Here is a 16,867-nt window from a genome sequence, read left to right as displayed (position 1 = left end):
AAAGAATACTATCAACAGCCCATGTGTCAGAGTGGGTATAAAATCACACAGTATGTATGAAACCCTCTCCTATTTAAAAGACACCCTTCAATCTTCTACCTACATAAGACACTAACCTCAATAATCTTCAAAAACTCATCTAGTTAGAAATTCAGTCAGGTTTAGAGAAGCAAAAGAGAGTCTCTACTGGCACTAATTGAAGGCCATTAACACTTGGAGCTGGCAAGCACTTCATGCTGTGTTTTCTTTCTTGCCTAGCTTAGAAAACAGAGTTCTTGCTGGCCTCTCTACACCTAGTCTCTGCATATAGAATTTTTATAAGCATTTTTATCATTTGTGAATAGATATATATTTTTATTAAACAATTTTTTTGTATTATCTCCTTCTCTTTCCTCCTCCTTACCACTTCCATGTGTTCCCCTAACTTATTTCCTCTCAAATTCACATCCTCTTTCTTTATCATTATTATATATGTGTGTATGTATGTACATATGTATATATGAATATACATATTCACACATATCTGTAAATACATATATATATACATATGTATATATACATATGTACACATATATACATTTGTACATATATGAACATCTGTCTATATACATATGCACATATACACATATACACATGCATATATGCACATATACAAATATACACAAATAGACATATGCACATATATTCATAATGAACCTACTGAACCTATTTAGCATTGTTTATATTTATATGATTTCCAGGATTAGATAACCAATTAGGGGCCTCACTCTCTCATCACTTGTTAGTTGCCTGTAGTTCTTTGTCTAGTGGTACCAACCTATGAGATTTCCTTCTTCCATGATAGCATGTTGATTGGTGTTATTTTTTCAGCTCCTGTTTAGGTAGACATATTGTTGAAGTGTCATGTGTGTACCTTTCCTGTCATTTCTAGGAGACACATCTTCATTTTCTGGTCCTCTGACTCTTACCCCTCTTACTCAAGATCTCCCGAGCCTTAGATGCAGGTGTTGTGTTGTAGATACTTCAACTGGATCTAGGCACCCCATGATCAGTTATATTTTGACCAGGCATGAGTGTTTTTATAAAGGTTCAATCTGCTGTAAAGAGAGGCTGCTTTGATGAGATGTGAGAGCTACATTTGTTTGTGGGTATATAAAGATAAGTATCTGGAATGAAGTTGGGAATTAAGTTGGATAAGTAACATGGCAGTAGATGATTCTTTAAGATTCATGATCTCACTAGGCCTGGGAAGTCGGCTGTGTTTCCAATACCAAGCATGATTTCCCCCCTCTAAGTGTGCCTTAAGTCCCATTAGACAGCTTTTGGTTACAGCTGAGATATGAGTGTCACTACTGCACTTTAGGGATATCTTGCTTTATTGGTCATTGTTGTGATTCATAGATATCACAGCTTGAAAAAACTATGGCTGTTTCTCTTCCATATGATTTAATCTTTGTTTTACAACTGATTTGTATTCCATTGAATATACACCATTTTCATTATACATTCATTCACAGAAGGATATTTAGATGGTTTCTACTCCCTAACTAGTGTGAATAAGGTAGCAGTGAACTTAGATAAGCAGGTATCCATGGAATAGGATGCTCATTCCTTTAGGCATATGCCAAGGAGTGGTATAGCTTAAACATATGGTAGATTTATTTTTAGTTTTTTGAGACCTCTTGCCAATTTTGCTTCTCAAATGTCCTTCCCAGCTGTTTCACTGAAATATCCACCCCTACTGAGAGTCACTTTTCTGTCTTTATCCTTAGCATGTGCCCATGCTTCTACAGAATTTTGTGATACCTCCTTCCTCACACACTTTTTTTTTGCTTTACTGTTTGAGCTGACGTTATCATATGTTACATATATTATGTTTCCCACTAGCCAAAGGTGAGCTCCTATAGACCAGAAATGTTATCATGAATATTCTTTTCCCATGTTGTACTTGATGCCACATTTTATTTATGCAACGGACACAAATGCCACAGTAGACATACAAGGACATACATAGTTTGTCCAAGCTTTGAGCCCAACTGACTTCCATAGGGTTTCTCACATTGTCATTCATGAGCAGTATGACTTAGAAAATGTCACTAACCTAAGGATTCATCTTCTTTGCCTGTAGAAATAAGTAAAACATTATCTTCTTTATATAGACCCAAGTAACAAATGAGTTATGACAGTGTTCAGATCAGTGCCTAGAACACAAGGTCTACTTAAAGCATGCTGGCTCTATTGTCTCCAGGAAATATTAGATTTTGTTTCTCCTGAAGATCTAACCGGCCTTGAGAGTAAAGTTAGTAATTTCTGGGTAAAATTTGTCTAAATTAAATATAGGATAATCTAGTCCTCATGTGTAATTAGGTGACCAGAAAGTTCACAATTGTTCAAAAGTATAATTTTAAACATTTAAATTTCCATAATTGCTTGGAAGCCTGATAATGAGTAAATATGACTAGACATGCTCAAACAAATAGCTTTTTTAAAAAAGTACAAGAAGACACTTTGAAATCATACCAGTCTGCATTAGATAAGATACAAGTCAGTCCCTTTACACCTTGTAATTCCCCTTATAGCAAACGTTGCCAAAGGCATTTTCCTGGAGTTTTTGCTAACACACAGCCTGTTTGCTAAAGAAACTTGAAAGCCAAGCAAGTTAAAATATTTTTAGATGGGGGGTGGGTGGAGGGTAGAAAGAAAAGAAAAGCTGCAAGTGGGTGTGAACGATGAGACCCAGATGTGAAGCTGTGGGATGCTATTCCAGACACATCTGGCTGCTCTCTGGCCCCTGCGGTAGTGGTGTCAGTGTTTATAGACTTGCCTTTTCACATGTGACATAGTTAAACTTCAGATGGACAGTCTGGAGACTTCTGTGTTTATCTGGATGTTAGTTTCATTGAACGGGCTCCGAATCAAAGGCCTTGCTTAATAGGCTTTGATTCATCTGCTAAGGAGCATTTTCTAATAAAGAATGATGACTTCCCTTGGTGGCCACATCCATGTGTGCTGCAGTAAGCCTCTATAGAAACCAGTAAGCTGTAACTCTCTATAGTTGAAAGAATGAATAAGCCACATTGAAGACTTAGATTTAGTTATACTTTATATAAAGGAAAAGCCAAAGTTCACATTTATATTAAGTATTGTTCAGTCTGAATATATATATATATATATATATATATATATATATATATATAGTATTGCAAACAGGAAGAGAAAACTAGATAATACGTGAGAAGAAGTTTATATGAGCATTAATAAGTTTGGTGTGTAACAGATTCACTCATGTGAAGGCCAGGTACGAATGGCATTTGTGTGAAATGTGTCCTAACTTGGAAATTGTTCATGAGACTCCTTATCTGTTTCAGGACCAAGTTCATGTAGGGTGAAAGGTGTTTTCTATATCTCTTTAAAGCCTTCCTTTTATTGCATGACTATGCTTCTTACGTTTAAGCATTTAAGTATTGTGGTGTTTGATAACAAAGGAATCAATATTTGTGCTGATCACAGAGTTGCTGAAACAAAAGAGAGTTTCTAAGATAAAAATGATAAATTATTAAATAGGTGGCACACACCTTTAATCCCAGCACTTGGGAGGCAGAGGCAGGCAGATTTCTGAGTTTGAGGCCAGCCTGGTCTACAGAGTGAGTTCCAGGATAGCCAGGACTACACAGAGAAACCCTGTCTCGAAAAAAACCAAAAACCAAAAACAAACAAACAAAAAAAAAAAACAAACAAACAAAAAACAAAAAAAACAAAAAAAAAAACCTTTTTATCTTAATGCATCATATGTCCAGGTTTATGAAACTATGAGTTCAGAGAGAAAACAACAAAATAACATCAAGAAAACCCTAGTCCTAATACTCGAGGACCTTATGATTTAGGGAAAGGTACAGTGAGAAAGGCACATAATACAACTGAACAAGTGTTTTAATAGGGTCATAAAAACAAGGATACTAAGAGGCAGGGAAGAGATAAATGGTTAGGACTATCTAGAGGGCTTGGTATCCTTATGCAGTCTCAAATGTAACTTCTGAGGTAAACAACACAGAAGGGGCTTCCAGTGAGCATGTGATCAGAATCATAGGTACAGAGGTAGTAGCTGTGTGATTCATGGTTAGCTATAAGTCTGGGTAGAGTATGTTTAAGAGTGAAAGAAAGAGCCATAACACATTAAACAGAAACAATAGAGAAAGGCAGGCTGAAAACAATTCTACATGTCTTGGATCATTCCCTAGAAAGCCATGATAAGCCATCAGTTGTCACGCTGAGGGTAACTTATCAAATACATACTTTACAAGGTCATTCTGACAAAGGTTGGAGTAGGAAGGAGGTGGGCACGGGCTATGGAAGGCCTGATATGATTGTGTTGTTTTATCTCTGAACTATGGTTTGATAAATCTCTGCCTATGAGGACAGGCAGCAAGTCTAATACTTCATCAGGCAAGAGGTTAATTTTGGTGTCTCTGCCTTAAAGAATGGAAACAAAATGTAAATTCAAAATGCATGTACTACGTTGTGATAAACAGCATTTGGGGAAGTAAAAAAGGACCATAGGAAGAAGAAAATAGACTATTGGGTTTGGCCACTTAGGTGAATATCATGTATAAGGCACGAACCTAGGGGAATACTGGGGGAGCAGTAAGCTTTGTGGGAAAGTCTATCGAGTGAGTATATTTTCTGTGTTCCTTCTGGTATTGATAAGCTTTTGTTCATCCTGATCAAATCCCAGTGGGCAGTCAAATATTAATACATATACCTCTGAGAATTATCAAGCCTAGAACATTTGAAAATTATCAACATAGTAAGCTTACAAAAACCATCGGCATCTACAGGATAACTTGACAAGATGGTAAAAATAAATAAAAGGAAAAAAATAAGAAGAAAGAGAATAGCCTTGTCTGGGAATGTATGTAACAAAAGGAAAATCTGCATGAGTTTTACAAAGCAGCCAAGAAAGAAAAATCAGAACAGAAAGTTGTCATGGAAACCAATATAGAAGAAAGGAGAGGGTAGCCCAAAGTGATTGATTCTGTAGGATCTGCGCATGTTTCCAGTTTAGTGACCATACACACACACACACACACACACACACACACACACAAATGAGAGACAGAAAGCAGGGTGTGTTGATATGATATTAAATGTGCCAAATCTTAAAAAGATGGGACCACTTGAAATGTGTAACGCAGCACAGAAATGTAGAAGAAAAAGTTCTCATGAGCCAGTTGTAGTGGTGCACACAGATAGACTATATTGTAGACATGGATGGATTAGGGTCTTGAGAAAATTCCTATGCTATCATCTTAATGTAACGAATCCTGTAACCTCTTTCACGTAGTATCCTGAGCTGATGGTTGCTTCTTATAGCAACAACGAAGATGCTCCCCATGAACCAGATGGAGTGGCCTTGGTTTGGAACATGAAGTTCAAGAAAACCACACCAGAATATGTCTTCCACTGTCAGGTACGAGTCAGCAGAGTCAAAACCATTCCTATCTCCTACCACATCGAGCACAGTCTAAGCTGTACTGCATCTGTCTTGGGTTGGGAAGAAGAACTGGGTTTAAAAATGGAATTGTTGACAATTTTGGAAAATTTCCCCCACAGTAACCTAATGTTTTTGGAAAGTGGCAGCCCTGCTCAAATGGTTAGGAAGCCTGGTTGGGAACTGTGTGTCATTTTCTTTCTATTTAAAACAGCCCCCATGAGGATGAGTTTATAAAGACCTCACACTTATGAAGAAATTGTGGTGTGCCACTTCCTCTGCTTAGGGGCAGCATATGCTAGCCCACCCATGTGGGCGCCCTGAAAGCATTACCAGCCGGTTCCCTCCTGTCTCGGAAACACACTTCAGTGGATATTGCCATTTCTAAGTCTGTAGGTGCCATATTGCTTTAGAAATAATGATACTTTTGGAGCTGAGTTGGGGAAAGCTTTACCACCAACATTACTTGAATTGTTGAGAAAGGTAGATTCGGTTTCTACTCTGCAAGTGCAGATTCTATCAGAGAGTTGGGGGTGTTTTACTCCTTGATTCTAATGACATGTGACTTCTCTTCTGTTTGATATGCTAGCCCTGAAATTAGGCCACACTTGCATGCATTCAGCTTTGTTATATTGCCACGACTTTGCCCAAATGACCGGCCTTGGTGATAGCCAGTATATCAGCCACTTTATTAGTGAGATTATGCATAGGAAAATGGAAAGCATGCATTCTACCTCAAAATTTCAGTTCCTCAAATATTAGAATTAGGAGCCCCCGAGAACTCCTCTGAATACACGCATCTAAAGAGATTGGGAGGCAAATCTGCTCTCCTCATCTTAGGAAGCTTTGTGCCATGTTCTATCTAAGACCCGAGTATCTTTTTGAACTGAAATATGTTTACACTTTAGAGCATTATCAGATCTAATTTGAGGAACAGGAGGTGCTGGTATAAAAGGCCTAGCTTCAACGTGATTGAGTAACCGCTAACTCTGCCCATGTTTTTCTAATTTGCTATCTCACAAACAACTTAACAAGAAGTCTAGGTCTCCATAGTAAGTAACCTTTATTTTCTGAACCTTTGAAATGAGAACAGGTTTTTTCTTTCTTTCTTTCTTTCTTTCTTTCTTTCTTTCTTTCTTTCTTTCTTTCTTTTCTTTCTTTCTGTCTCTCTCTTTCTTTCTTTCTTTCTTTCTTTCTTTCTTTCTTTCTTTCTTTCTAAGATTATCAAGTTTGTCAGCCTGATAGTCTCTTTTTGTAAACATAGAAGCACAAATTTCTATTTCTGTTCAGTTTTAAGGGTTTGCTGAATTGCCAGAAAATACTATAAGGCTTATGGGATAAGGAGAAGCACATTTTTGAAAGCCAGGGCCTTTTAAACTGTTTTGATATACAGAAAGCATATCTTTGATTTTAAAGCTCCAAGAAGTAGCCCATGTTGTTTCAGTCAATGCTTATGATGTTTATCATAACTTAAAGTTTTCTAATTATATTAACTGAGTACTGGTGGCCTGTGGCAATAACAGATAAAATGGTTAATACTCACAATATTATATAGTAAACAAGCCAGTGGGATCATGATAACACTGAGAAGACCAAGTCTTTGAAATTATCAGCATCTTTTTAATTATTTGTTTTGTCATGTCGCAAAACTAATACCATCACTGACTGTGCCAAGCATCCTTTCTTCCTTCTCATGGTGGCTCGGGTATCATTTACTAAAGACTTAAGTGATTCCTGAGTTTCAGTTATAGTTTCTCATTTAGATGATCCAATATATGTGTTTTAGAAGAGAATGTGGTCCTGATTTTATTTTATTTTAATAAAATCCAGAAATTATGTGAATAAGCAAGATAAAGTCACATAAGAGTTACTAAAAGATATTGAATAAAACTTCTTCATCTTGGTGCTAGAGAGTTGGCCCAGAGGTGAAGGGCAATTGTGATTCTTGCAATGGATCCAGGTTCGAGTCCCAGCACCCACATGGAGGCTCACCACTCTCTTAGGCACCAGACATGCACATGGATATACAGATGGATAAAGCACTCATGCACACAAAATAAAATAAATTTAATAAATAAATAAATAAATGTATGTGAAAAGATTCTTAGGGGAAAAAAAAACAAACAAAACCAATGAATAAAACATATCTCTTCATTTCCTAAATTGCCCCTACTGTCTTTAATTCATCAGGGGACCCAGAAGCAGAGATGGTGATTTTAAGCTCCATATCCTCTGGGATATTTGGGATTCTACGCAAACTTGGTAATTTGATCATCATACTGGTGCTAAAGACCATAAAGACTCTAACACTTCAGATACCAAGTTAAAGCTATTTAATTTAGCTACATGTGCATCTGAAGAGATCTAATAGCAGAACTATGCTCTCAGATATAGAGTAGGCAGTTCATGTACCTGACCTAGACATTCATAAGACTCATTTAGGAAATCACGTTTTTTAAAACATCTGAGCTACAGAATGCACTATACTGTCTAGCATGTGCCATTGTTATCATCTCTTAAGCATTCTAACTAAAGCAACTGCAGGGCCCAAACTGGTGAACAGGCTTTCCAAAAGGTGAAAAGAATGAGCTCTGAGCCCTTGAAAGGAAGGAGAGAATGAGAGACATGACCGTCCTTTCTCTACATACCCTGGCTTTGTACACATGCAGTCAACTCACTGTAAGGGTTGAGACCTCATATAGGTGTGTGACCTTCTACAATGGAGGGCAGAGGGTTGATACAGAAGAAATGAAGCAAGCTGAGCCTTTACCTTGGCTGACTGTTACAGCCACGTGGGTGACTTTAAAATGACCGATCCCTGGGTTCCATCCTCAAAATTACTTTAAGAATTCTTGAGTTCCCTGGGTTCTATTCTGAGAAATCCTGGTATAGTTTGTCTGGTGTCAATGGGCGAGCATTAGACCTATATCAGATTGTTAAAGCTTTGTCCTGGCAGCCTGGCACTCATAAGCTATTGGATTATTATTGTTTTCTAACCTGACAGGGAAATTCGAAGAGCCCAAAAGAATTCAAATTAATGTGAGAAATCCAGCTTGATAGCAACATTCCTCCAATCCAGCACTCTGAGTGTATGTGGGTAATGAGGGTACATTTTTTTTTTTTTTTTAGTTCCAAGCCAGCCAGTGCTACAAAACAAACAAAAAACAAAAGTCACATATATCTGAGAAGGCAAATGCTCTCCCTTGCAATTTATGACTTCTCTCCTTTTCTGACCTTTGACAAATTTCGTTTGTTAAAGTCGGTACTTTCGGGATGCTAGCTCACCAAGAGCAAGTCTGTTGAATCCTCGCTCTCCTGTGGCATTCCAGTTATTTAAAGATTTGATGAGCAGTTTGCTTGGTAAGACAGGCGACTGGGAGTAGAAAAAGGCTAGTGTGTTTTACCGTAATAATACTTCCCTCATGGTAGCCAATGGTTTCTTATAAATCCCCACTGATCCTTCATATGCTGCCACTACATAATTGCAAACGAATCCAGGGTGGCTCATAAAACCATTGTTTCAGGAAACAAGCTTCTATTCTATTCAGCTTCCTTCTTGCAAGGCCTGATGAGCCTTTGGCCTTGTCATGCAAAGCTTTCCAATGGAAGCTTGTTTTTTTTTTTTCTGTTGTGAGTAGGAAGGCCAAATACTTTCTCCCTCCATGGGCGGCTTCATGTGTCTGCTACACTAAATTTTTCATGTGGGCACTGGGCCTGCATTTTCTATTTTCATTTCAATAAAAGCTGTCTATACTTGGAAAAATATCGGTGTACTCTGCATAGAAATCAGCCACGCGGCCCCATCACAGTCTGGCAGCGGTCCTGCTGCCTTCTGTAGTGGCTTCACACACTCTCATTAGATTATATGTCTGGCCACCCTGCATTGCTTACCCTGGTGTGGTCGTTCTCTTTAAAAAGGAATGAAGAGAATCAGAAATATATATCTTAGAATTATCTGCGTTGAAGTAAGTAAAAAGTGCTTTATTTAGTGGCTTAGTGTGGTCAGAAAGGTTTGTTCTTTCTTTCTTTCTTTCTTTCTTTCTTTCTTTCTTTCTTTTCCCTATTTTTCCTGATTTGGCTTTCTTGTTCAGGGCCTCTCCTCTTTTTAAGGATCTTCTGGCAATTGCCTGTAACTGACCGTGGGTTTGGGGAGGAAAGCAAAGCGTGAAGCAGGGTGATATCAGCTGACCTTACTGGTGCCAGTGTTGAAAACCCTCAGTTATATATATATATATATTTTTTCCCTATGTGTGGCTTCACTTCTCATTAAGATTCTACAAAGATTACAGATAAAATTGAAACTGGTGGCCTCAGCTGCCCAGCTTTTGGGTCTGCTGAGGTTCCCAGTGACCTCAGAGAGAGTTCTACTGTGAAGAGCAATGCTAAACCAGGATAGTGCCTGGGCTGCTGGGGCAGGGACAGAAAGTCAAATGCTGCAGCCCCACTCTTAGCTGACAATACAGCTCGCTGATCCTTGAGGAGTCAGTCCTTCTGGCTTCGTTATGTTCCCTGATCCTACAAAGAGGCCTTTTCCAGCCTTGGGAAGGATTGTGAGTTTCATGTCAATAGGGTCAATTTCCCAACAAATTTTGTCCCTCCGTTGACCCAGACTGAGACTCAAAGTACAAATCTATAAAGCAACGTTGTATAAAAAGTTGTTGGACACAGAGCTCTAAACAAATTTAAATTTATTTTCTAAAGTACATTTTAACCAATAAATATTGGCTTCTGATTTTTTTTCTTTAATATGAAAGTATTGACTTTCTTAGGAACAACCTGATAGAAAGAAAACAGTATTTTTAAGCAATTCTCTTGATTTGTTAAAAACAAAAAATTCTTATTAGCAACCAGAAAAGAAAAGAGGAAAAGAATAGAGGGCTCATAAAGATCTGTGCTTCATATTCATTGTAAATTCCTGACCTCCCAACTGAAACACATTGTAGGTGCTTTGTAATGGGAAAATCAACTCCATGGTCAAGAACATTCAGGCCAAGGAGAGACCCAGTTTTCAAATGAGATGTTTGATACAACTAAGTCACCAAAAAGAAGAGACCTCCCCAGCTTTTCTGAAGCACACATTTCATAATACACAGTTATGAAAATGTAAAGATTACATATAATAAGAACGTAAGGTAAAATTAACTCTTAACAAAAAAAGAAAGAAAGAAATGAAGGAAGGAAGGGAGGAAGAAAGAAAGAAAGAAAGAAAGAAAGAAAGAAAGAAAGAAAGAAGAAAGAAAAAACCAAAACACTAAAGTGTCATGGGTCGGATGAGAGGAACAGCCTAACTGACTTTAAATATGTAGGCAAACATAAAACACAGATATGAGAAAACACTTCTTTTACTCAACTGAATGTGACTGGAGCTTGAACTAAGTAGTGGTTCTTATTTAAAAAAAAAAAAAAAAAAAAAAAAAAAAAAAGCAGCAGCCACTCCATTTTCCATTTGGCCCAAGAAGCTAGAAGCAGAAAATCAGCCTTGCCAACCTTCATTCATCATTTACCCTCTTTTTGGATCTTCTCCAAAGAGTAAGTAACACAAGGACTGGGCATGGAGGTGCATGCCTCTAATCTTTGCACTGAGGATGTAAAGGCAGATGGATCTATGTGAGGCCAGCCTGGTCTATATAGCAAGTTCCAGGTCAGCCAAGGTTACACAGTGAGAACCTAATTGCAAGCAAGTAAAACAAGGAGTAGAGTTAGACATTGAGATAGATCCTGGGAAACTGGGATTATTGCATGGGAGAATATATATATATCAAAGAGATGGAATTCAAGGTGATTCTTCATCTGAACACAGCAGTAAAGGGCTGTCTGTGTATACATCTGAATGCTAGTGACCGACGAGCAGTGACTGACTGATGCTACCATAAAACAATCATATAGCTTTTGAGCAAACTGTTTTAAATAGTTTCTTCATCTTGCTATAGCACAGATTAAGCTGAAGCTTTCTGTTACAATAACTAAAGGTGTCCCATTAATGTGCACATATATGTGTATATATAATATATAGGTATACACACACACACACACATACACACACACACACACTCGGACACCAGAATTGCATATGGCTTCCATTCTCCTCAATGTCCTTCGCTCCTCTTCCCCTGGCTCCTCCAAAGCTATTCACCAAGTCAGGGAAACTTTGATTTAGGTCTGGGTCTGAGAAAGAATGTTCTGAGTGGCCTGACATTAACGAGGAAAAGAGTCTATATACGTCTTGAGAAAGCTGTGATGACAAAAACACAATATATGAGCCAAGGAGACAGTTCAGCAGATAAAGATTCTTGCAGCCAAGTCTAATTGCCTGAATTTTCACCCTCAGGACCCTCATGGTCGATGGAAAGAACTAACTCCAGCAAGTTGTTCTCTGACCACCACAAAAGCACAATGCGTGTACATGAATACACACACACACACACACACACACACACACACACACACACACACACACGCACACACACGCACACACACACTCACACACACGCACACACACAATGTGTATACATAGCTCTTCTTCTACCATCTGAGGATACAGAAAGACAGCAAGCTCTTGGATGCGTCTTCTAATGCGTCACTAATCCTATCTTATTAGAACTGTTGACCTCATGACTTAAGTATGCACCATTTTGAAATGTCATCCATTCACAGGGACACAGGTCAGCACACCACAAAAAGTGGAAGAACATTGCATTTTCTTCCTTCACTAAGGCTTCAGAAGAGTTCCATGGGAAGAAGCTGAAACCTAAGCATCCTTATTCTCTTACTAACCTTGAAAAGGTTTTGAAAACATTCAACAAACTTTTACAGGATACCCACCATAACCATTCCCACAAGGCAACAGATGGTTGCAATTCTGAAGTAGCTGCCCCTTCTCCATAAAAACTTTCTGATCTCCTTGGTCTTCATCAGACTATTTTAAAGCACCTGGCCTCTGCCTCTCAGGTATAGGTGTTGCCTGGGCCCTGTTAGTATTGAGTAGACTCATTTATGTACCCTTTTTATGTACCTGTCAAGGAAAGAGAAGCACAAGTCCAGAATCCTCTCATCCCAGACATTTAGCCATTGCTTTCCAGACTGAATGATTATGAGAATGTCTCTGAGTCACGAGTAGTTAAGTATATACTTAAGTACATGTATAGGGGCTACACAGCCCAGAATTACAAGTTTCATCTATTACTTACAAACTACCTTGGGCAAATCAAAGGCTTGTTAATTAGACTGAAATAAGTGAGCACATATAAAACACTCATGTGGGGCACACTCCAAATGTCCAGTGGATAGCAGCTACAGTTATTACTTAAGGTACAAGAATAAGTTTCAAAATTTGTCATAATCTCTATGTGCTGCCTAAATGGCATGGGTTCAGTTGCCTTTGTGCAGCATGTCTTCAGTTTCTGAATGGAAAATGTTATGACTAAGGGGTTCCAAGAGAAAGAACGAGGGCAGCCAGGCAGCAGGAAATATAAGGAAAACATTTTTACTATGAGGACAGAATGGACTAACTAGTAACTGACAGGGATTTCATTGGATTAAATGTCATGCCTGCTGTTATTCCTGGTGCATGCTAGATACACATGCATTTTTGTTGGGTTGGGGGGCTCTTTATTTTTGTTGTTGTTGTTGTTTTTTTTTTTTTGTTGTTTTTTTGTTTTTTTTTTTTTTGGATTAACTTCTCATACTGATGCCTTCAGCTTTATAAAGGAACCTCACATCTCATGTGGCTATCTGGAGTCCCATGTAGAGTAGCCTGGCTATTTACTGTCTCTTCTAGAGATGTGTATGCATGATCACTCTTGAGCATTGTTTTTATCCTTATTCAGGTACCTGGGATCAGGTTTAAGAATGTGCCAGCAGTATCAGACAGTATTCTCCCTCAGAGATCTATAGAAGACAGAAAAAGAATCACCTCCTGATCATCTACTTCTAAAATGTGCTTTCTTTTTCTCTATGTGTGTGCATGCACGCATGAGCTACCTACTACCACCAGAAAAACTGACCAGTTTGCATCCCTCTCCCGTTACTAATAAACAAATAGACTGACGTTTCCCCAGCCACCCGGAGATTCACACAGTCTTATCAGAACAGTTCAGGCAAGGGAGTTCCTCAGAGCAATGGCCAGTGATGCCTTTTCCCTGCTAAGGCAGATAACATCCCAACCACATGCCTGCAATTAGACCTAGGAAAGGGGAAGGAGGACAAAGACTGAAGGTGTTTAGTGAGAGAGAGAGAAGGGATGAGGAGAAGACAGTGGAGAGGGGACTTTGATGAAGGAACATTACACATTTGTGTAAAATTGTAAAAGATTCAATTTTTAAAAGAACTTGACTTTTTTAAACTAAGCACTTGTTAACAAAAAGACCCAGTGAAAATAGATTTTCTTTACTTTCAAGAAAAGCCTTCTACCCTTTGTTATAGCAGGGAGTCTATATTTTGTTCTTCCCACGTGTGCACTGATTACTAGTGTTGCAATGACATGCTTATTTCTAGCAAAGGAATTTAGCACAGTGTTGTTTTTCTCTCGAGTCAAAGACTCAGGTTGGCTTCTTTATGCTTGATCGTAGCTGAAAAAGTGAGGTGTGCCTGGATTGGTTATTTTTAACCACAGTATCCTGAAAATTATTGTTTTGTCTTATATATTAAAATCGTTGTTAGAACCATCATTTGGAAGTTTTACCTTCTAGATCTAAAGCTGACATGTTTTCTGCACTTAACCATTTAAAAAGTAATTTCAGTGCCTATGACAATTAACTTTATTAGTTAGCAGTATATCCTTGCTTATCCCGTGAGCATCCTTGGTTATGTGAAGTAAGTGAGGTCAAACACAAGCATGCCCTCGATACAGCAAAGCCTTTTGTCTCTTTAAAATAAGTTTACTACAAATATATTCTGAAATATGCAGAGAATGGGATCGAAATGTGGACACAAGTGCCCATGTTCATATAAATACATGCACACAAACTCAACCAAGACTCCAAAATCCCAGTCAAAAGCTATATTTCATAAAAGAGAATTATAGTAATGTTGATAGTTGGCCAAAACCTCAAGCAGGGACAGAATCCGCAGAGTGTCCTGAGAGGGATGCCTTTGCAAAGCCACGCCTTGCCAGATGGTTCAGATTAGAGACGCTTAAAAGCACATGGCAGCCGTAGTTTGGTTTAGAATTCGTAGTTAATTCAGTAGATAGAATAATGCAAATTTGAAACTCTATCCCGTGTATCAGAAAAACCATCACATCTTATGATTGCTCTTCGGGGAGGCTGGTATGTAATGTGTTGATTTTTAAATGATCTAATTGAAATAGTAAAATTAACCAAGAAGGCTTAAAAGGGATTAAAATAAGAGAACACAAGTAAAAGCTATTCTCTCTCGCCAAGAGTTATTCCTTTAAGCTGTCATATCCAATCAATTTGTATGGGATACGACGGCCAATTGTCATTTCCTGAGATATACTATGCATAGAGGTCATGTTTCAGAGGCAGCATGAAAAAATGGAAAAAATAATTTCAGTGCATGACGCCAAGACAAACCGAAATGTCCTTAAAGACCACGAAGTGCTGCCCAGATCCCCTCACCTTGCTAATAATAGAAGAGAAACAGCTTAGGCACAAGATTTTCCTTGGGCTTTTTCAGCTCTTCCTCCTGCAAGCTTAGTCCTCGCTGTCCACATCCTGGTGTCTAAAATCTACTGTACCACTCTTGATCCCACCGCTGACCAGCCTGTGAACTACTCTTCGGGAAGTTCTATGGGAGGACTGCATTAATTCAGAATGTAGATTGTCGTGTGTATTACTTACAGAACAAACAAAAGCCTCAGCTCAGATGTTCAAACTGCGACTGAACGAGTGTTCACCCAAGGACTCAGGCTGCTAGTTCCCTAGAACAGTAACACGTTCTAAGAATTTCCAAGCATAAAAACTCGAGTTGTGGTTTTTAATAACTAAATAGAGCTTTACAATCAAAACAAATGTGTTTCTCCAGCAGCAGGGACACACACACACACACACACAGAGAGAGAGAGAGAGAGAGAGAGAGAGAGAGAGAGAGAGAGAGAGAGAGAGAGAGAGAGAAATATGGAAGAAAGTTGAGAAACTCCTATGTACAGAAGCTATTGAGCTCACAAACATTTTTATTTCTTTTTAATTAACATAGAATTACTCATATTGATAGGAGGAAGTGGGTTGCTGTCAGACACATGTACACTGGTTAATGACCAAAACAGGGAAGTCAGGACATGCTTCACCTTATATATACCATTCTCTGTGGTGAGATTGTTAGAAAATCCCTTGTCTGCTACTTGGAAAAATTCAATACCCTATTATAATGTTTTCCTTCTTTGAGACACAACATCAGAACATATTTCTTCATGCTCTAACCTTGTACCATTAACCAGGCTTTCTCTGTTCCCAACCTCATCTCTCCATCCTCATCATGAGAATTATTACTCCTTCTTAACAACACAGGTCTTGTATTGGAGAATCTTAGCTTCTAATCAAATATGATCCATCTCTACCAGCATAATAGCTGGATATAGAATTTTATTGGTTTATTTTCTGGTTGTGTCTTTAATACTTGGGAATAGTTAATTGACTGATAAGGAAGATACAGTCATTTGCTAGAGCTTGTGTGTTTCTTCCAATTTTTTAACACTAGGCCAACCTCTCACAATTAAAACTGCTGAAAAAGGACCGGTTTTGAGAGAACGAACTCATAGGAAGGAGCACCAGCTATGTGTGCCCTCTTCCCAAGCCACACCTCCGATCATGACCCCTGTGTTATGGTGGCATTTCCATCAGTATGTTTGGTCTAGTTCGTGATGGCTCAGCTGATTCTCAGAACTAGATTCACTGATGGTGAACACAAATCTCCTGCCATTTAAGCCTTGCAGTGGGCTTGCTCCTTGGTAAAATGTCTACTGGAGCCAAGTTCCATAAACTAGCATCACTTTGGAGAATAAGGAGAAAGGCAATTACTTCTTAAATCATATATGGCTCGCTGGAGGGGGAGGAGGATAGCGTAATCAAATTGCTTTTAAAGAATAGTCACAACTTCCAAATTGTCCTTTATTATGAATGAGAATGTTCATTATGTCTGTTTCTCTAGCATGGTATCTGATACTTTAATATATTGTTGAGCATAATGTTATGTAAAAAAACCTGAATTTGTGAATCAAATGCTAAGGTTCCGCCTAGGTTAATCAAGATTTGAGGATATTTTTTTTTAATGTATCTAATAACCAGGGATTGTAGCAAGGAACTATTTTTTTTCATATTATCCATTTAGCGACCAGATACTCCCTTTTTCTCATATAGCATAAAAGAATGCCAGCTCTCCATTGTTATCCAGTAAGAACATCACAGCTAGGTTGATAGTACT

At 38.3% G+C, this 16,867-nt stretch overlaps 1 protein-coding gene across 6 annotated transcripts in view; it reads left to right on the top strand.

Annotated features, from left to right (window-relative positions):
* The window catches only part of Dync1i1 (dynein cytoplasmic 1 intermediate chain 1), a 302,775-nt gene that overhangs the window by 189,013 nt on the left and 96,895 nt on the right, over positions 1–16,867 (top strand). For all 6 annotated transcript variants that reach the window (XM_034519246.2, XM_034519242.1, XM_034519247.2 and 3 more), the window contains one exon: positions 5,342–5,467. In XM_034519246.2, the coding sequence (XP_034375137.1) occupies positions 5,342–5,467 (126 nt within the window). The remainder of the gene's footprint in view (positions 1–5,341; positions 5,468–16,867) is intronic.

The sequence above is a fragment of the Arvicanthis niloticus genome, chromosome 15 (genome assembly GCF_011762505.2).
Source record: "Arvicanthis niloticus isolate mArvNil1 chromosome 15, mArvNil1.pat.X, whole genome shotgun sequence".
Classification (NCBI taxonomy): domain Eukaryota; kingdom Metazoa; phylum Chordata; class Mammalia; order Rodentia; family Muridae; genus Arvicanthis; species Arvicanthis niloticus.
This window is presented reverse-complemented; position numbering and strand designations above follow the sequence as displayed.